This window comes from Pithys albifrons, chromosome 12 (assembly GCF_047495875.1).
Source record: "Pithys albifrons albifrons isolate INPA30051 chromosome 12, PitAlb_v1, whole genome shotgun sequence".
NCBI classification, from domain to species: domain Eukaryota; kingdom Metazoa; phylum Chordata; class Aves; order Passeriformes; family Thamnophilidae; genus Pithys; species Pithys albifrons.
Genome location: NC_092469.1, coordinates 20,245,973 through 20,266,535, shown reverse-complemented (window position 1 = coordinate 20,266,535; position 20,563 = coordinate 20,245,973). Strand labels below are relative to the sequence as shown.

The window sequence follows — 20,563 nt, the reverse complement described above, 5'->3', positions numbered from 1 at the left end:
ATCCCATCCTCTTCCCCCAGACTTCCAGAGTATCCAGAGCCTGAGTCATTCCCAAGCTGCCTGTCATTCCTCATCAAGGGGGACGGATTGAAATGACAATTAACAATCCAAATAACAGAAATCCATCCATTCCCAGGGCTGATACAAAGGGATAGGCCAAAATGCCAAGTGGATAATTTCTCTTGGAGCTGTCCAACACTGCCCTGGTGGAATTCAAGGCCTGGAATTCAAGGTCTGCAAGTGCTGACAATCCAGCCTGGAGCATCCTGGTTTACTCCATGAAACCACAGCATGTCACTGAGCACCTCCAACTGGAATGATACCCAGAAATGAGACACGAGAAGCCCAGAATTATAAACAGGAAATGAAAGGAAGACAGAGAGAAAAGGCAAAAAAAAAAAAGGCTGTAAAAGGAACAATGGGCACAGTTAATAAAAATACAGTAATAAAGTGGAACACTAAAAAAACCAGAAGTACTAATTATATTCAGTATTTATAGAGCACAACTTCAGTAACTGTAATGTTTGTTTATGGTACCAGAAGGGACCTGGAGGGACAGCACAGGGGGAATGGCTCAATCAATTAATCCATTAATTAATTAATTAATTAAACCTGACAAATAAGTGACAAAATGACAGGTGAGAGTCTGCAAAAACCCCGATGTAGAGCAAGAGGCTTGCACAGAAATCACACACTGACAACATCACACACACTAATATAGATATAAACATACAGATTACATAGATAAAATATATATTAAATGTACATAAAAATATATATTATTATATATTTTGCTATTTTGTTCTCATTTAATTATTTACATTATTTTCAAGAACTACTGATAGATTTTCTTTGCTGAACTTCCAAAATCTTCTCTCAGTGTCTTCCAATGACACAAAAAATCATCCTTTTTATTTCAAAATCTCTTTCAAATTTCTGAATTTGAAAATCTGGTTTTTTTTTTCAAACTCACTCGTGGAAATTGCTGCAAAATCTGACAAGAACCAAACCTGTATTTTCTGTCAGGCAAAGAAAACTAAGGATGTTCTTCTATTTCACCAGAAAAAGTCTCCATTTTTAGCAGGGCTGAAGTAATGAGCTATTTAATGACATATATTGTGTTTAAGTCATCTTGGTTTCCTGCCCAAAAACTCTTTTCTTTACCACTGCCACCCCACAAGGGAAAATTCATCCTTCCAAAGATAACCTTCCCTCCCTCTTGTGGTAAACCCTGTGCAGAGGGTCAAGAATTTTTAATAAGCACACAGCTCTTCATCTGCTGCACTTTCTGCAGATTCTAGAAAATATCTGCTCTATTAAATACAGATTTACTCGGTGTTTTTCTTACAGAAAAAAAAAAAAGAATATCTTTCCACTGACAAACTGCAAGAAACTTGAAGCCCAAGGAAAAAATCAAACCCTTTCTGTTGGTTTGAGCCCCTCCAGCTGTGACTGGCAAGGCTGATGACAGTGGGGTTTTCATGGATGTTTAAATTAAAGCCTCAAAGTGCAGACTCAAACCCCACTGCTGGGACACCCCCCTGAGGTGGTTCCCATGGCAGAGCTGCCACAACAATCCCAGCAAATCTTTGGAAAGAACACCCATCAGTGGGAAGTAAAAAAGCAAGATTCAAGATCACACCTTTTGAGCACCTGAAGTGTATTTCAATTTGTGTTATTTGTCTGAGAAAGCAGCAGGTCTGTGGCATTTGCTGTGTGTTTGTGGATCCTCTGATGTCTGAAGTCACTGATGAGGGGATTGATCTTGGGGAGCTCAGAGTGTATCCTTAAGGAAAGCATTTGGAGTGCACCCCTGGGGAGGAAGGAGCCACCTGGAGAACGTGGGACACCTTTAGGCAGGGGAATGTTTCCATGTCTGCCTGGTGAGCTGCCCAACTGTGTGATGGGAAGTTGGATACAAGAGCAGAGAAAAGGTGAAGATGTGACTAAAGTAGTTGTGAGCTGTAAACTCTGAGCCTTCTGCTCAAACCTTCTGATGTTGCTGTGCCTGATCCTCTCCTGACCATCATTAACTCACCCCCTTCACCCCCACATTGCTGAACTCACAGCTGGGAGCTGGGAAGGAACCTGAACTGAGAATCCAGCACTGAGGAGTTGTGGTGAACACCCAGAGGATGCTGAGGGTCCAGAGAAGAGCAACGAGGCTGGAGAAGGGACTGGAGCACAAGTGCTGTGGTGAGAGGCTGAGGGAGCTGGGGGTGTTCAGCCTGGAGAAGAGGAGGCTCAGAGGTGACCTCAGCACTGTCTGGAACTGCCTGAAGGGAAGTTCTGGCCAGGTGGGGGTTGGTCTCTTCTCCCAGGCACTCAGCAATAGGACAAGGGGGCACGATGGGCTCAAGCTCTGCCAGGGGAAATTGAAGTTGGAGATCAGGTGGAAATTCTTTGCAGAGAGAGTGCTCAGGGATTGGAATGGGCTGCCCAGAGAGGGGGTGGATTCCCCATCCCTGGAGGGTTTTAACCTGAGCTTGGCCGTGGCACTGAGTGCCATGATCTGGTAAAGGGACTGGAGTTGGACCAAGGGTTGGACTTGATGATCTGGGAGGTCTTTTCCAACCCAATCCATTCTGTGATTCTCTGGATGTGGTACTGAGGGAGAATCCATGTCTTGATCCAACCTCACTGTGATCACCAGCCCAGGGCACGGAGTGAGAATCCACCACATCTTGATCCAACCCCACTGTGATCACCAGCCCAGGGCACTCCGTGCCCTGGGCTGGTGATCACAGTGGGGTTGGATCAAGGGTTGGACTTGATGATCTCAGAGGTCTTTTCCAACCCAACCCATTCTATGATTCTCTGTTGGTGGATTCCCCATCCCTGGAGGTGTTTAAGGTGACACTGGCCGTGGCACTGAGTGCCATGATCTGGTAAAGGGACTGGAGTTGGGCCAAGGGTTGGACTTGATGATCTGGGAGGTCTTTTCCAACCCAATCCATTCTATGACTCTATGACAGCAGCCTCCAGATGCCCTCACACACAGACACCCCCTAGCCCTGCGGCAGCCCCGCCGTGCCCCTCATGCCTCCCGGTACCCAGCGTGGCACTCCCAGCACACACTCACAGCGGATGCCGTAGATCATCAGCGGGTCCAGCTGCTTCTTGCCGTGCTTGCCCTGCCCCGAGAGGTTGGAGATGGCCTGGATCTCGCGGTGGAACAGGTAGTCCAGCAGGGTCAGCGCCATCTTCTCGGCCGTGCGGCAGTTGGTGCTGATGTGCAGCATGTCCGCGGGCGTGATGGGGCAGCGCACGCGCATCTCCGCGTTGTTCTCGTCCCCCAGCCACGTCCCGTTGGGGTAGTCCTCTGCAACACACACACGGGGTGACACTCACTGGGGTGACACACACACACTGGGGTGACAAACACACACTGGGGTGACACACACTCACTGGGGTGACACACACACACAAATGGGGTGACACTCACTGGGGTGACACACACACACAAATGGGGTGACACTCACTGGGGTGACACACACACACACATGGGGGTGACACTCACTGGGGTGGCACAAACACACATGGGGGTGACACACATACATGGGGGTGACACACACACACACGGAGTGACACTCACTGGGGTGACACACACTCACACGGGGTGACACTCACTGGGGGTCACACACACACTGTGGGTGACACACACATGGGGTGACACTCACTGGGGTGACACACACACACACACACATAGGGGTGACACTCACTGGGGTGGCACACACACACATGGGGGTGACACACATACATGGGGGTGACACACACACACACGGAGTGACACTCACTGGGGTGACACACACTCACACGGGATGACACTCACTGGGGTGACACACACACACACATAGGGGTGACACTCACTGGGGTGGCACACACACACATGGGGGTGACACACATACATGGGGGTGACACACACACACATGGGGTGACACACACACGGGGGTGACACTCACTGGGGTGACACACACTCACACGGGGTGACACTCACTGGGGCGACACACACACACTGGGGTGACACACACTCACTGGGGGTCACACACACACTGTGGGTGACACACACATAGGGGTGACACTCACTGGGGTGACACACACACACATGGGGGTGACACTGGGGTGACACACACACAACATGGGGGTGACACTCACTGGGGTGACACACACACAACATGGGGGTGACACACACACATGGGGGTGACACACACACACACATGGGGTGACACTCACTGGGGTGACACACACACACACGGGGGTCACACACACTCACTGGGGGTGACACACACACACACATGGGGTGACACAGCCACTGAGGTCACACATACACACATAGGGGTAACACAGCCTCGCTGGGGTGACACACACACACACATTGGGGTGAACACACACTCACTGGGGGGTCACACACTGGGTGACACACACACACATACACAGTGGGTGACAGACTCACTGGGGGTGACACACACACACGCTGGGGGTCACACACACACACACACACACACATACACAGTGGGTGACAGACTCACTGGGGGTGACACACACACACACACTGGGGGTCACATACACACATACACCGGGGGTGACACCCACACTCACTGGGGGTGACACACACAGCCTCACTGGGACATTTATATCTGTTCCTGCTCCTCAGTTTGGCACAAAAAAAGGCCTACTACGAATTAAATTAATTAAATAAAATTAATTAAATTCAAAGGAATACCAGGCCCTCATTTACATTAATCAGCGCAGACAATGCCAGAAGTCAGTGGATTCAAGACTAACCAGAAACCAGAACAGAGCCCAGGACCAATCCCTGCTCAAGTGCAGGACAGAGCACAGCACTGAGGATGAGCCTCATTCCAGATAAACCTCAAAATCCCAGATAACAGAACTGGGCAGAAGAACATCCCAGCAGTGCCTCAGTGTTCCCTGACAGGAACCATTTGGGTCTGGTGTCTGTGTCTGCTCAGCCCTGGGCAGGAACACGAGGCCTCCTGGCTCAGGGTCACCACAGCCCTGCACGCCAGAGCTCTGCAGGGATTGATGGAGAACAACCCAGGCAGTTCCCTGACTGACCTGCCATGGAGTGACTTTAAAGGGCAGCCTGGTGGTGCCTCCAGAGTCACGGGTTCCTGGGGGCCACAGCCCTTTGCCACCAAACAAGGTGACAGAGCTCAGACCCACCAGCACCTCCTTTCCACCCTGAGCATGACCCTGAACAGCATCTGTGTTTCCAAATCCTGGCCTGGGCTGAGCAGCCTGAGCTTTATCAGACCCCAAGCCAAAGGCAGTAAATAAAATGCAACATAAAAGCAGCTCAAACACTCAAAGCTGCCTTTCCCCCGTGACCCCTGGGCTGAGTCACTCCACGTGGCAGGGCAGGTTTACTGCAGTGAGTAATGACAGGATGGAGCAAACCTTGGGTTGTGCAACGCTGAGATAGCACCAGAACAGCAGATTATCAGCTGGGATGCAGCCAGGGGACCCTGCAGTGCTTTGGGTTGAGGGGACATTAAAGATTATCCAGTGCCACCCCTTCCATGGGCAGGGACACCTCCCACCAGCCCAGGGTGCTCCAAGCCCTGTCCAACCTGGCCTTGGACACTCCCAGGGCTGGGGCAGCCACAGCTTCTCTGCCCAACCTGTGCCTCCCCACCCTCCCAGGGAAGGATTTCTTCCTGATACCTAATAATTTGTAAGGAAAAATATTTATTATTGCACGTAGCAACTCAGCCCTCAAACTTTTGTCTGTTGACATCAGAACTTCATGCCCTGTTTGAACACACTTTTACAGCCTCCCAAAATGGTTTTATAGATATATTTCAAACTAGGACAATTTCCTTGGAGCCTCCCTTCTCCCTGAGCCTACAAAGGGCACACTGGCTGCCTCCTGCTGCCAGCACCAGGTGCCACCCAGACAATCAGGTGGTTGGCAGAAATTCCAGCTGGGTTTGGATGTCACTGTGTCTGGGCTCACCACAAGTCTGCTGAACACTCTCTGGGAAAACAACAGGCTGTTTCTCAAGATAAATGGCCTGGTTTCTAAAAATCTGGGCAGAGCTGGCAAGGCCAAAGCATCTCTGGACAAATGTGTACGTTTTTCAAAGCAGTTCTAGGAAGGCTGAATCAATTCTTCTCATCCTATGACAAAGTGATTTCCTCCCCAGCTGACAGGGCTGCTGTCAGCCATAGGATATTGGATCTATTCCTCCTTGTGGAACACCTTTTGCCTGCAGACTCGTTTAACACACTTTTAACCCACGTGAACCAAAGACTTTCTTCAATTTGCAAAATAATCCCTTTTTTTCTACTGGCACTGAGTCCAGAACATACTGTTTTTACCACATGCAACTGTTCTTTTATTGCTCACAGCCTGGAAAAAAAGACACTATCTTGTTATTCTGACCTATGACCACAATCCCCCCATTAAATTATCTCCTGCATTTTCCTCCTGCTTGAAAAGTTTCAACAGAAAGGGAATTTAGTTTATAACCATTTTGCATTAAGCAGGACTTGCATGACTGGAGTTAACCATGAACCTACTGTCTCACTGCAGGGCACAAAAGCTGAATTATTCTTTATTATATCCAAAAATAATTCCTCCCAGGCTGCCAACACATCTGGCACTTTGCAGGGAGCAAAGACAAGACTGGCACATAAAATCTGGTGAGAGGAGGAAACCCAGTGCAGTTCTGAGGAGGCAGAAACACTCTGAGCTCTGGTGTGGGGGGAGATGGAATAATAAAGAAAAAAGAGATTGGGAATTGGATGGAAATTCCCTCTGGACAATTAAGCACAGAAAAACTATTGACTAACTCTGCATCATTTGAAGCTCCTCCACTCAAACAGCCCTTAATGCTTTGGAATGGTTCTGGATGTGCATTATCAGGCTGCATATGCAATATCTGGAGGGAATCTGGGGTTGTTCAGCACATGCACTGGAACATCCCCCCACTGCCTGGGCCCTGCACACACCCCCAGTGCTGCCCCTCCTGAAAGGCTGCAGGGACCTGGCAGGGAAGGCACAGGCAAAGAACACACTCTGCTCAAAATTAAGGGAGCAGAAATGCACTCAAGTCACCTGCAACTCAGATAATCACACACTTTCCTTGTTTTGCCCTGAAGTATTTTGCTTTCCTTAATTAAGAACTGCTTGCCAGGAGGGTGGCAGAGCCTGGAGCAGCTGCCCAGGCAGGGCATGGAGTGTCCCCTCCAGAGACATCCCAAACCCACCTGGATGTGTCCCTGTGTCACCTGGGCAGGGGGCTTGGAGTGGGGCGTCCCCAGAGGGCCCTTCCAACCCCAGCTGTCCTGGAATTCTGGGAATTTTCCCAATGACCTCTCTGCATTTTGGGTGCTACATGGAAAGGCACTTCCTGCCTTTTGTCACCCCCAATGCTGTATCAGCACAGAAGTGGCTCTTGACCATTTCTGTTCCCACACACCAAGTCCTGTGGGATGAATCCTGTTCCCCCTCTGCACTCAGAACCTCATCCCCAGGACACTCATTTCTAGCTCCTCTGCAATGCTTTCTTGGGGATCACAGGACTTCCCTTCATCTCCCTCCTACTGGATCCAGACCTAGTTCACCTTTCCATGCTGTTTTGGGGATCACAGGACTTCCCTTCATCTCCCTCCTACTGGATCCAGACCTAGTTCACCTTTCCATGCTGTTTTGGGGATCACAGGACTTCCCTTCATCTCCCTTCTACTGGATCCAGACCAAGTTCACCTTTCCATGCTGTTTTGGGGATCACAGGACTTCCCTTCATCTCCCTTCTACTGGATCCAGACCTAGTTCACCTTTCCATGCTGTTTTGGGAGCCTCTTCCTGCACTGAGCCCATCCCTCTCTCTCCCAGCCCAGCACTGGGCAGGGACGTGCCAGGGGCTGCCATACAAACACGGATTTCTGTGGCAACAGGAGGAGCCAGGCTGAGGTTTGCAGCAAGAAAAGTCCTGTCAAGAGGACAAAAGCCAGAGAGGGGCTGCTGGAGCTCCGAGGCTCCCTCTGGCTGTGCTCTCCTGCCCAGGGAGAGGACGGACATGGAGCTGCTCCTGGTTTTCCCACTGGGATACACTGCCCTGCTCTGGCATGTGAGCCTCAGGCAGGGCCAGGCTCTGCCCTCTCCCTGGGAGCTGCCAGTCATGCCTTTCAGGCCAGGGAAACAAAGCCCACACCTGCCCACATGAACACTTGGATTACCCTGTCCCATTGCCCCAGCACTGTGTTTGTTTTCCTTTATCCAGGCTGGGGGCAGAGCTGGCAGGGGCAGCAAACCCCTGGTAGGTACAGAAAGGCAGGAAGATGAATTAATCTTTGAAAAATTTAAAGAAAACCCCAAATCCCAACCTACAAAAATAAACCTCCCTGCCTAGAGAAATGAAATAGCATTTTGGCAGATGTACAGAAGATTCAACATCATCATGTTGGGGGGGTTGGAACGAGAGGAGCTTCCAGGTCCCTTCCAAGCCAAACCATTCCATGAGTCTGTGATCTCTTCAAATAAGCTTCTGTCAATTAGCCCCTGCTGGAGTTCACAGGGGCAGTGATTAATTGGCAGGGACTACAGAGCACTGACTTTATTAATTAGCAATCATCCCACATATGGAAGGGAGTGACAGGGGGGCTGCAGATTCACCTACAAGTCCAGCAATGGGGTTTAAAGCTGTGCTACAAGAAAGGTTGAAGAGTTCATTTGGGCTTTGCCCACTTTTTCTTGGTTTTTGCCTCTTCCTTACACTGCACCTCACACAGTGGCCCCTGTGAACTCCAAACCTCACCGTGACAGACACCTGGAAGGAACCACCACTCATTTGTTGGCTCCCAATAAGGGAAAACCCATCAAAGCAATTCCAGTTCTACCATTTTCTTTGGCTTTAACCAGCCCCTGCAGCTCCTGAACTCTCCTCTGTGCCTCCACATCAGCTACACATAATATTGTTTTAAGGTACAAAAGGCTCATTTTTGTTCTGGTGGGGTTTATTCTGCCTCTGTCTGGTCATGAGGAGCTTGGCAGGGAAGGGCTGCAAAGGCTCATCCAACATGTGGGATTGGATCCTGCCATGCCCTGGAAAATCCTGGGGACAGATAAGTCTGGGCCATACAAAGAGCTGTTTGGATTCACACTTGGAAAGGAAACCCTGAGCACTATTTAATGCTACTGTTGTCAAACTGCTGTTCCAGGTGCCAAGATGAAGAGACAATACGTGACTGAAGAGTTTTCCTTGGAAAAAATATTACTCATCCTTTAATTACCACACAGTCCACAGCAGTTTGCCCTTATCTTCTCTAAAAATACATGTTCCATTTCTAATTTGATACTCTCTTCCTAAGGAACTGGAGGGACAGGACACAGGGAATGGCTTCCCACTGCCAGAGGGCAGGGATAGATGGGATATTGGGAGGCCCTGGCACAGGGTGCCCAGAGAAGCTGTTTAGAGAAATATATTTGAGACTGTCAGGATGTTTTCTGACAGCTCTGGGGTGGTGCCAGGTCATGGCTTGGCCAACTGCAAACCTGCCCTGGGCAGGATTGTGGCCCCATTCCAGCAGGAGAGGGCTCATTCCAGCCAGGAAACCACACAGGTGCTGAACAGGAAGGGTTGGAATCTCCTGTGATTTAAAGCTCGTGTGCCTCTAATGTCCTTCACAGGATTATTTTTTTTCCAGTGGAAGGCAAATCCAAAAGAACACAATTTTAGGATGAAAGTTGTGAGGAGAGGCTGTTCATGAGGCCTTGCTTAAATCAGCACCAAGGCCAGGTTGGATGGGGCTGGTTGGAGGTGTCCCTGTCCATGGCAGGGGGTGGAATGGGATGAGCTTTAAGGTCCTTTCCAACCCAAAGCATTCTGTGATTCAGCATCTTCAGAGACACCAAGGCCTAAAGAATTGACTCACAAATTCTGTCCCAGACAGTGAAAGCTCAGAGTTTTTTCCCTTTTGCTGTGACTTTGGCCTTTCCCTGCAGCAGACAAGGAGTGTGCCCTGCAGCCCTGCTATTCCTCATGCCCTGCTTTGCTAATGACTCCATTTGTGACAGCCTGGGCAAGGGCAAGGGCAGCAGGGTGGGCACCACTGATCTGATTCTCACAGCATTCATCCATCTCACAGAGACTTGTAATGGATGAGTGTTCCAAAGGTCTGAAGAAAATCAGATCTGTGGACATTAATGGATTAGCTGTTTCTTCCAAATTTACATGTACAGCAATGGCATAAAGGGCCAATGTCACGTCTGTCTGTGCAGACTGTGCCAGACCCAGCCAGAAAGGGAATTACACAGCAAATATCCTGCTCATGTTGGCAACTTGTTCCTGGCAGAGCTGACAGAGCTGTAGGAATCAGTCACTGCTGTTGGAAAAGCCCTCCAGGATCAGAGCCCACCCTGTGCCCGATGCCCACCGTGTCCTCCAGCCCAGGGCACATCCCATCCTTCCTTGGACCCCTCCAGGGCTGGGCACTCCAAACCTCCCTGGGCATCCCCTTCCGATGCCTGACCACCCTTTGCAGGAGGAAATTTTCCCAATATCCAACCTCTTCCCTCTCCTCCTGTCCCTGTGCCCTGGAGCAAAGCCTGACCCCCCCAGATCCCTCCGTCCTGCCCTCCAGCCTGTCCAGGTCCTTCTCCAGATCTCTCCAGTCTGTTCAGGTCCTTCTTCAGATCCCTCCAGCCTATCCAGGTCCTTCTCCAGATCCCTCCAGCCTATCCAGGTCCTTCTCCAGATCCCTCCAGCCTATCCAGGTCCTTCTCCAGATCCCTCCAGCCTATCCAGGTCCTTCTCCAGATCTCTCCAGCCTGTCCAGGTCCTTCTCCAGATCTCTCCAGCCTATCCAGGTCCTTCTCCAGATCTCTCCAGCCTATCCAGGTCCCTCTGCAGAGCCCTCCTGCCCTCCAGCAGGTCCACACTCCCTCCCACCTTGGTGCTGTCTGCGAATTTGCTGCTGATGGACTCCATCTCCTCACCTAAACCATTGACAAAGATGTTGAACCAAACTGGGCCCAGCACTGACCCCTCCTGGGGGACACCACTGGTGACCAGCTGGGCACAGCCCCATTGCCCAGCACTCTCTGGGCCCTGCCATGCCCCTTCCCTGCCCTGCCTGAGGATCCCAGAGGTGAGACCACTGGGCAGTGCCGGGTGGGCTCTCTGACCCCTCCCTGCCCACGGCCAGTGCCAGGTGGGCTCTGGGTCCCTCCCTGCTCACGGGCAGTGCCAGGTGGGCTCTCTGACCCCTCCCTGCCCATGGGCAGTGCCGGGTGGGCTCTCTGACCCCTCCCTGCCCACGGCCAGTGCCAGGCGGGCTCTCTGACCCCTCCCTGCCCATGGGCAGTGCCAGGTGGGTTCTGGGTCCCTCCCTGCTCTCGGGCAGTGCCAGGTGGGCTCTCTGACCCCTCCCTGCCCATGGGCAGTGCCAGGTGGACCCTCTGTCCCCTCCCTGCCCATGGGCAGTGCCAGGTGGGCTCTCTGAGCCCTCCCTGCCCACGTGGCAGTGCCAGGTGAACTCTCTGACCTCTTCCTGCTCACGGGCAGTGCCAGGTGGACCCCCTGACCCCTCCCTGCCCTCGGGCAGTGCCAGGTGAACTCTCTGACCTCTTCCTGCCCACGGGCAGTGCCAGGTGGACCCTCTGTCTCCTCCCTGCCCACGGGCAGTGCCAGGTGGACCCTCTGTCCCCTCCCTGCTCACGGGCAGTGCCAGGTGGGCTCTCTGACCCCTCCCTGCCCTCAGGCAGTGCCGGGTGGGCTCTCTGACCCCTCCCTGCCCACGGGCAGTGCCAGGGTGGGGGGCACACGTACCCTCGCAGTTGAGCGTGATGAGGGTGACGTTGTTGCCGATGCTCTGGCTGCCGCCCTGGCCGCTGGTGGACACTGAGTCACTGGCCTCAGAGCCGCTCTCGCCATCCTCGTTGTGGCTGTCGTCGTGGCCTGGCACCTTCACCACGATGGTGTTCTGCCGGCGCCCGGGCACGGCGCTGGGGGCACAGGGGCAGTGGGGTAGTTAGTTGGTTATGGTGGTCAGAAGAGGCTGATACAGGTTCAGGCAGCAGCAGGAACTGAAGGCTTTGAACTCAGAACAAAGAGCTTTGAGCTTAGAACAAAGAGCTTGAACTTTTAGTTGCAGCTTCATCTTTTGTCTACTTTATTTTTAGTTACAGCTTCACCTTTTCTCTACTTTATTTTTAGTTACAGCTTCACCTTTTCTCTACCCTTGTGTACATCACACTATTGGCTGGTCAGTTCAGCTAAGCATGGATGGACATCCCATGGCCTACAAGGTCTGTCACATTCTCCAGGTGACTCATTCCTTCCTAAGGGTGCACTCCAAACTGCTCTTCTGTCAAGGATACACATTCAACTCTTTCAGATCAATTCCCTCATCAATGACCTCAAACACCAGAGGATCCACAGAGTCACTGTCACCCCCTCAGAGTCACTGTCACTCCCCCAGAGTCACTGTCACTCCCAGAGTCACTGTCACTCCCAGAGTCACTGTCACCCCCCCAGAGTCACTGTCACCCCCACAGAGTCACTGTCACTCCCACAGAGTCACTGCCACCCCACAGAGTCACTGCCACCCCACAGAGTCACTGCCACCCCCCAGAGTCACTGTCACTCCCCCAGAGTCACTGTCACCCCCACAGAGTCACTGTCACCCCACAGAGTCACTGTCACTCCCCCAGAGTCACTGTCACTCCCCCAGAGTCACTGCCACTCCCACAGTGGGAGGCAAGGCAAGGGTGGGGCTTTGGGAACACACAGCCCCTCAGCAGGAATCCCATGGGATCAAAGGATAACCCAAGCTGGAGAGGACCCATGGGGTTCATGGAATTGAGGATCAAGCCTTCCTGGGCTGCTGCATATTCCTCCTCCAGCTGGGATTTTGAAATGTTCCCAAGGGACTGAGCAAAAATGATGTGGCTGTGGCCACCCTTTCTTTAAGTGTCAGCTCTCAGCTAACATGGGACCAGTCCCAGGTACTCCAAGATGTTCCTTCCCACCAGGATTGAAGCGCTGCCTTCCCTTCCGTGGGAATGTCCCGGTTCAGTATTTCCCACCCTATTCCTTGAGCATCCCTTATGTGGCACCTCAAAGTGCACTTGCCACTGATGCTGCCCTGGGACAGCACAGAAGGGGAGGATTCCTGGGAATGCTGCTTACTTGCTGAGGATGTTCTCCAGGGAATCTGCTGCCCTGCTCAGTGGCTCCTCCTGCCCCACCATCTTGGCCACGATGGAGTTCTGCCGGTCGTTGTTGAGGATCACCGTGGTCTGAGGGACAACACTGTGGGACAGAGGGCAGGGAGGGGAAAGGTGCTCAGTAACACACTGGAACAGCCCCGAGGTGGCCCCTGGGCCAGGCTCCTTCTCCAGCATCCAACGCTGCTCATCCACCCAACCCAATCCCTGCACCTCTCTGAGCACTCCCATCTTCCCACAGGGTGGATGGATGGATGGATGGATGGATGGATGGGATGGGATGGGATGGGATGGGATGGGATGGGATGGGATGGGATGGGATGGGATGGGATGGGATGGATGAGTGGATGGATGAGATGGGATGGATGGGATGGATGGGATGGGATGGATGGATGAGTGGATGGGATGGATGGGATGGATAGGATGGATGGGATGGATGGATGGATGGATGGATGGATGGATGGATGGATGGATGGGATCGATGGATGGACAGATGAGTGGATGGATGGACAGATGGATCCAATGGAATTACAGTAAAGTCCAACAGAGAATTCATCAATTTGAGACAGGCAGGGGGAAGTCTGGAAATCCCAGCTCTGAAGAGCCACCAAATTCTTCTTTGGGAAGTCTGAGTGAGCATTTTCAGAGGTACTGTGGCCAACTTCCCTGGGAATGCACCACTTTGAGGAGGGTAATTCCCAGGGAAAGAAAACTGGAAGGATTCCTTGCAAAACTGGATGATGAGCTTGGTTAAAGAACACGTGTTGTTTTGAGGGAAGGGACACAGGCACAGCAAAGGGGCACCAGAGCAAACAGGGCCAGGCTGGAACTTCAAATAACAACAGGACTAAACTGTTTCTTCTGTGCTCTCACATATCAAAAAAATCTAAAAACAACCAGCAGAAAAGCACGAAACAGAAAACCTTCTGTGTCCCCCTGATGACAATGCAAAGGGAACAACCAGAGAAATGCTAAGTCTGCACTGTACTGCAAAGGGAAATATGAAGCAAATAATTGTCTCCACATGCAGATTAGCATTTAATCTGATCTCAGAGATTACTGACATCATTCCCACACCACTACTCAATATTCTGAGGGTTTGAGAGTTAAGGCTGTTTCTGCTCGTGGTGAATTTCAGCAGAGAACTTGGAAGAAAACTGGTGTTGCAGTGACAGGGGAGGTTTTCCTCTTGCCCTCTGCTTCCCACAGTGAGCAGCCCACTCTTGTTTTTACTGGTCCAGCACCTCAAACACGACTGATGGTCATTTATTTTCCCTTGGCAATGGCTGAAGCACAAACTAAACAAAGCTGATGACAGAGCTGTGTTTGTTTGAGCTGCAGCAAAGCTCACCCTCCCTGCAACCTTCCTGTGTCCACACCAGACCTGAAGCAGGAAATTCTCCATCCCTGAGCCCTAAGGGAAGGTAAGAACCTGCCACAGGAGCTCACAGTGAGTGGAGCCCAGTTTTGGCCCAGACAGAGGGGTGAGCAGAGGGGTTTTGGCTCCAGAAGGCCCAGGCTCCAATGCCCTGCCCTCCCCCTCCCAGCAACTGCATCTGTTCCCAACAACATATGGGATTCCTCATGGGCTGCCAATGAGTGCTGGATGGAAACCTGGGGAAGCTCTGGAAGATGTTTGGCTGATCCCAGACAAGAACAGGCTGTACCAGAGCTCCTCATGTGCATGTGGAGCTTAAACTGCAGCAGGCAATAAATGGGGGGGTTCTGCTCTGTCCTTTCTCTGCTCTCTGCAGCCCCAGGGTTTGGGGTGCAAGATCTCCTCCATTAGCCACAGGAAAACCACTCACACATTCCCTGTTTTTTTAAAAAAATGACAACTCCTCTCTATTTTCTCAATGCCAGCAACAAACTTTTGAATAAACCCCCCCCAAGACTTGATACCACAGCAAGACATGGTCCAGTGTGTCCCATCCCACCCCCCAAACTGCCCCCAAAAGGCTTTTACAGGGCAGTTTAAATTATTCAAGTATTTCACACTTCCTTTCAGCCACTGCTCTTTATCACCATCTTCCTTGCAATCACTTCTGCCTGGTTAAAATGTCACTTACCAAAGCTTCTTTTTAATGAAGGCTTTGAATAATTAATTTCAACTGCAGAGATAAATGCAATAAAATTACATTTAGAAAGTCCTTAGCATTTTGCTCTTATTAAGTTTATAGTTGGAAAAAAGTCTCAGCACTAAAAACTGGAATAAAATAAGGAAGAAGTTGGGGGGGGGGGGGTGTTGCCTTCTTTTTAGGAATGTTCAGTTTTATGAGGTCACTCAATTTTCTCTCAGTCTCAAAGGAGAAGGAATTTCTTGTGTTTAATGAAGAATGAGGGTGTCAAAGGCTGGATGAGGAAGAGAGAACATTTCCACTGAAGGCATCCTGAAAGTTCACCAAGAAAGGACAATTCTGGTCAGTGTTCCACATGGAACACCAGTGGATGTGGAATTTGCTGACAAAGAGGCAACACTGAGGCAGAGCCAACACTGTGAGCCTTGAGCTGGGACAGAAGCAAAGCAATAATTGGGACTGGCACAGGCTGGGCTTGGAAAGGAGAGTCTCCCAAGGGTGTCTTGGACTCCAGTTTGGACACAGGAGAGAGGGAGATCCACCACATTCCCTGCAGATCACAGAGTCATGGAATCACTGAGGTTGGGAAACACCTCCAAGGTCATCAAGCCCACCCTGTGCCCAATCCCACCTTGTCACCCAGCCCAGAGCACTCAGTGCCACATCCAGACATTCCTGCCTTGGGCACCTCCAGGGCTGGGCACTCCAAACCTCCCTGGGAGCCCCTTCCAGGGCCTGACCATCCTTTCCATGAGGAAATTCCTGGTGCTGTGCCCCCTGTCCCTGCCCTGGCCCAGCCTGAGGCTGTTCCCCCTGTCCTGTCCCTGTTCCCAGCTCTCCCCATCCTGGCAGGAGCTCCAGAGAGGGAGATGGGAATTTGCCTCCCACTGACTTCCCTGTGGGAAGTTCTAATCTCTGCTTTCAGATTTATTGAGAAATCTGCTGAATATGCACAAAATTAAACATGGAATTCTATGTAGAATCAGAACCTTGGGCCAACCTGCCCAAAATCCACCAGAGGAATTCATCAGAACTCATTACAGCAAGAGCACCCTCACTTATTACACCCAGTTCTCTTTCACTCTGCCCATCTCCTACTGGAGGTGAAACTTTACTCATTCCTCATGTACAGAAGGACAGAAAGCACCAAGGAGGAGGAAAGTTTCTGAGATTCCCTGATCCCAAGTGAAGCAAAGCTCTCTCTGAGTGCTGCCAGGCCTCCTGCAGGAGATGGAAAGAAAACATTCAGGGGGTCAGGGAGTGTGTCCCGAGCCCAGAGTGTCTGCACAGCCCCAGAACTTTCCATGTGTGCTCACATATTCCTTTCCCCACAAGCATCAGGACTTGGAGAGGCTGGGGCTGCAATTTGCCTGTTCTTGGACACAGCTTGAAGTGCATGAAACCTACAGATATCATTATATTGAGGGATTTTTTTAATTAAGTTTACTGAATAATCCGTTAAACTACAGGTGAAAATATTCCTATAAAATAAACATTCCCACTAATGATTTTCCAGTGTGCACATTTAGCCTCTGATCTTTTTTTTTTCAGTAGACATTCTATATTTTGCATAAGAAACTCGCTGCCAAAGGTCACAGTGAGCATGGAAATGTGTGAGTCAGAGATGCTCATTAATCTCAGTTTCCATGGCCAACAACCTGCAGTGACAGAGCCACTGGTGGAGCACAACTCCTGCCAACACCAGCCCAGCAGCTCCTCCTCTTCAGCTGGAGAGAGGCAAAAACCCTCCAGGAGGTCCAAGACCAAGAGCATTTCTCCAAATGGATGACAATTACTTGGGGAAACTTGGAGGGAGTTTTTCAGACAAGTTCTTGCCCCTGTTCTCCGAGACACGGCCCGAGGAGCAGCTCAGGAGAAATTGGGAAGCAGGACCTGGAGTGGTGCTGGCACAGCCTCCAGCCAAGCACATCCTTAAGGAAAGCCAGGCTGGGAATGAGCCCCTGAACTCTGGGATTTTCCAGTCTGCTGCTGGGGATGAACATGAACACTCAAATGTACAGTTCATGCTCTGGAGCAATGTTACAATTATTATATTACCCCTAAATATTTTTCCAATTACAGAGACAGTTTTTAAAGTGTGGTGTTTTCCTTGGGGTTTTTCTGTTTTATCTTTCACTACCACTTGTGTTCATCTGGAAGAACAGCCACTCTTTGCACCTTCTCATCCCTCCCTCCTCCTGATGGCACCTGCTGCCTCTGCACACCCAGCTAAGGATCCCTGTCCAAAGAGGAATGAGAAAACCCAATTTGAACTTGCACACAAACTGCAGAGAATCCAAGAGGATCCTGCAAACCCAAACTGAGATAATCCCACAGCAGTTCCTGCAAACACAAACTGCAGATAATTCAAGATGAGGTTCCTGCAACCACAAACTGAGATAATCCCACAGCACATCCTGCAAACACAAACTGAGATAATCCCACAGCAGGTTCCTGCACAGAGAATCCCAGTTCCTGCGAACACAAACTGCAGAGAATCCAAGAGGATCCTGCAAACCCAAACTGAGATAATCCCACAGCAGTTCCTGCAAACCCAAACTGAGATAATCCCAGAGCAGTTCCTGCAAACACAAACTGCAGAGAATCCAAGAACAGGTTCCTGCAAACACAGAGAATCCCACAGCAGTTCCCACAAACTGTAGAGAATCCAAGAGCAGTTCCTGCAAACCCAAACTGAGATAATCCCACAGCAGTTCCTGCAAACCCAAACTGAGATAATCCCACAGCAGTTCCTGCAAACCCAAACTGAGATAATCCCACAGCAGTTCCTGCAAACCCAAACTGAGATAATCCCACAGCAGTTCCTGCAAACACAAACTGCAGAGAATCCAAGAACAGGATCCTGCAAACACAAACTGCAGATAATCCCACAGCAGTTCCTGCAAACACAAACAGATAATCCCACAGCAGTTCCTGCAAACACAAACTGAGATAATCCCACAGCAGTTCCTGCAAACACAAACTGAGATAATCCCACAGCAGTTCCTGCAAACCCAAACTGAGATAATCCCAGAGCAGTTCCTGCAAACACAAACAGATAATCCCACAGCAGTTCCTGCAAACACAAACAGATAATCCCACAGCAGTTCCTGCAAACACAAACTGCAGATAATTCAAGATGAGGTTCCTGCAATCACAAACTGAGATAATCCCACAGCACATCCTGCAAACACAAACTGAGATAATCCCACAGCACATCCTGCAAACACAGCAGTTTGTAGGGAATTCCCAGCAGGTACCTCTATTTTCCTGCCTTTCCAGCCAGCCCTGCCCATTTGCCACCACCCAAAGTTTCTCTGGGAAGGCCAAGGATGCTGCTCCCAGCTGGGACTGAATGTGGAATTTCCAGATGCCCTGAAGGCATTTTGAGAAATGCCACTCAAGAATCCAATCTAAAGGTTATTAGGAGCAGATTTCCTGCCTCCTGCTCCACCCTGTGCTATGGAACAAAGGGACTGAGCTAAAGATATGCAAAAATGTAGTTCCCCAAAAAGGAAAAAATTCTGTTTGGAAAGACACTCAGATTCCAACCAGGGTGTTTTTCAGGGCTGGAAATGCATCAGTTAAATGGCATCTGCTGCCAGAGGAGGCAGATGGGCCTCTGGCTCTTTGCCACCTGACCAACCTTGAGAGATGGCACAGAACCAGAGAGGCTGCAAAAGACCCTGAAGATCACCCAGTTTGGGTCATTTCATCCCTGGGAAATCCTGAATCCACTTTCTGCTCTTTTCCATCCAAGCAAATCTGGGACTCTCCAAAACCACTTTTAAAACCACATCACTGTGTATTATTTTCCAAAAGAAGTGCAGTTGGGTTTGCAACTTCTAAACCCAGAATTGCTGGTACTTTAAACTGCTGTGAACTGGTGGGCAGGTTATTTCAGAAGACAATTTCTAAACTTTTATAACCTAATTTCTAACTCTTCCACTTCCACAGGCAGGGGAAGTCTTGCCCTTTAACCCACTGATTCATTGCCTGATTTCCTCTTCCCTCCTTCCTCCTGCTGCACTCACAGAATCAAACACCCAACTCACAGCAACAGTTTCTTCCTGCTGGATTTTCAAACTCCCAGCAAGTGGAACATTTGAAATATTTAAGATCTCAAGGCTGGAACCCAAAATAATATATAAGGCTTTTCTGCCCCCTTCTGTTTATTATATGCTGAATAAATTACTCCTTAAAATACACACTTAATTTTGTGGAGATATTAAGATTTTTTGACTTTCACTAAACTATAATCCCATTTTACAACATCCAGGAGGTAAAACCTGCCCACTGTCATTAACTACAGTAATTATTTTAATTGTTTCTTTAGGCAGGAGGAGAAACACGAGCCATGTGAGCCAAACTCCAAGTCCTGCACCTTCCCTTAATTCCTGGAATGCAGAGGCTGCCTGTGCTCCTGGAAACATGGAATTCATGGCCTGCTTTCCCTGGAATTCATCTGTGGAGGAATTTTAGTATTTTAATACCACTAACATTGGGTTGAAATGTTCTTAGACATTAATTAGACCCCCCCTAATCTGTGTGGAAACTCAAATCCCACCTGGTTCCCAGGAATTCCTCCTCTCCCCTTCCCAGAAATCCTCACTATTAAGGGATGTTGGTGCTCAAATGAAGCCAAAGGGACTCACTGAGGTCCCAAATCCAAAGGTCCTGCATTTCAGCAGAGTGGGAATAAACAAAATGTTTTCCCACAGGTGGTCCAGGGTGATTATGAATTATTTCTTACCCTTCAAACCTCCCAGATTAAAGGATTTCCCAGCAATTATGGGCTCAGAGTAACAACCAGGAATATCCACTGCAGGATTCCCTGGGCAGGAGCAAAATCCCAAACCTTGGAACCACCTCTGACACCTGAAGGAACTTCAGCACCTGCAGTTTGATTTTCAGTGCATATTCTATTTAAGAATTCAAAATCTCACTTTTCCAGAGTTCCTTTTTAATGTTTTGAGCCTCACAGGCACATTTGAAACACCACAATTAGAAGGGGCCAAGCCACACATTTTGCATCCACTGCTCAGCCCTTGCCTGGCTCTCACTTGAATCACTGGACTTTTATAAATGGTTATTTCCTGAGAAATCACTCACTTCAGAAAAAAAATTGGGCTTGGGAGAACGAACTCCCAGTTCAACCCTTGCTCAGTGTGCAGAGTTTTCCAGCCTCAGTCCCATCCCATCCACTCAGGAATTCCTGAACTCTCCCAGCCCAGCTGAGCTGCTCCATTAATTGTTCTCTGAATGCCCTGCCTGACCTTGCACTCTC

General features: G+C 50.1%; 1 protein-coding gene across 2 annotated transcripts in view; it reads right to left on the bottom strand.

Annotated features, from left to right (window-relative positions):
• BANP (BTG3 associated nuclear protein) overlaps positions 1 to 20,563 on the bottom strand; it is a 99,187-nt gene that overhangs the window by 55,793 nt on the left and 22,831 nt on the right. For both annotated transcript variants that reach the window (XM_071567306.1, XM_071567305.1), the window contains exons 5-7: positions 13,161 to 13,283; positions 11,799 to 11,974; positions 3,083 to 3,322 (exon numbers count right to left, since the gene is read on the bottom strand). In XM_071567306.1, coding sequence (XP_071423407.1) covers positions 3,083 to 3,322; positions 11,799 to 11,974; positions 13,161 to 13,283 — 539 coding nt within the window. The remainder of the gene's footprint in view (positions 1 to 3,082; positions 3,323 to 11,798; positions 11,975 to 13,160; positions 13,284 to 20,563) is intronic.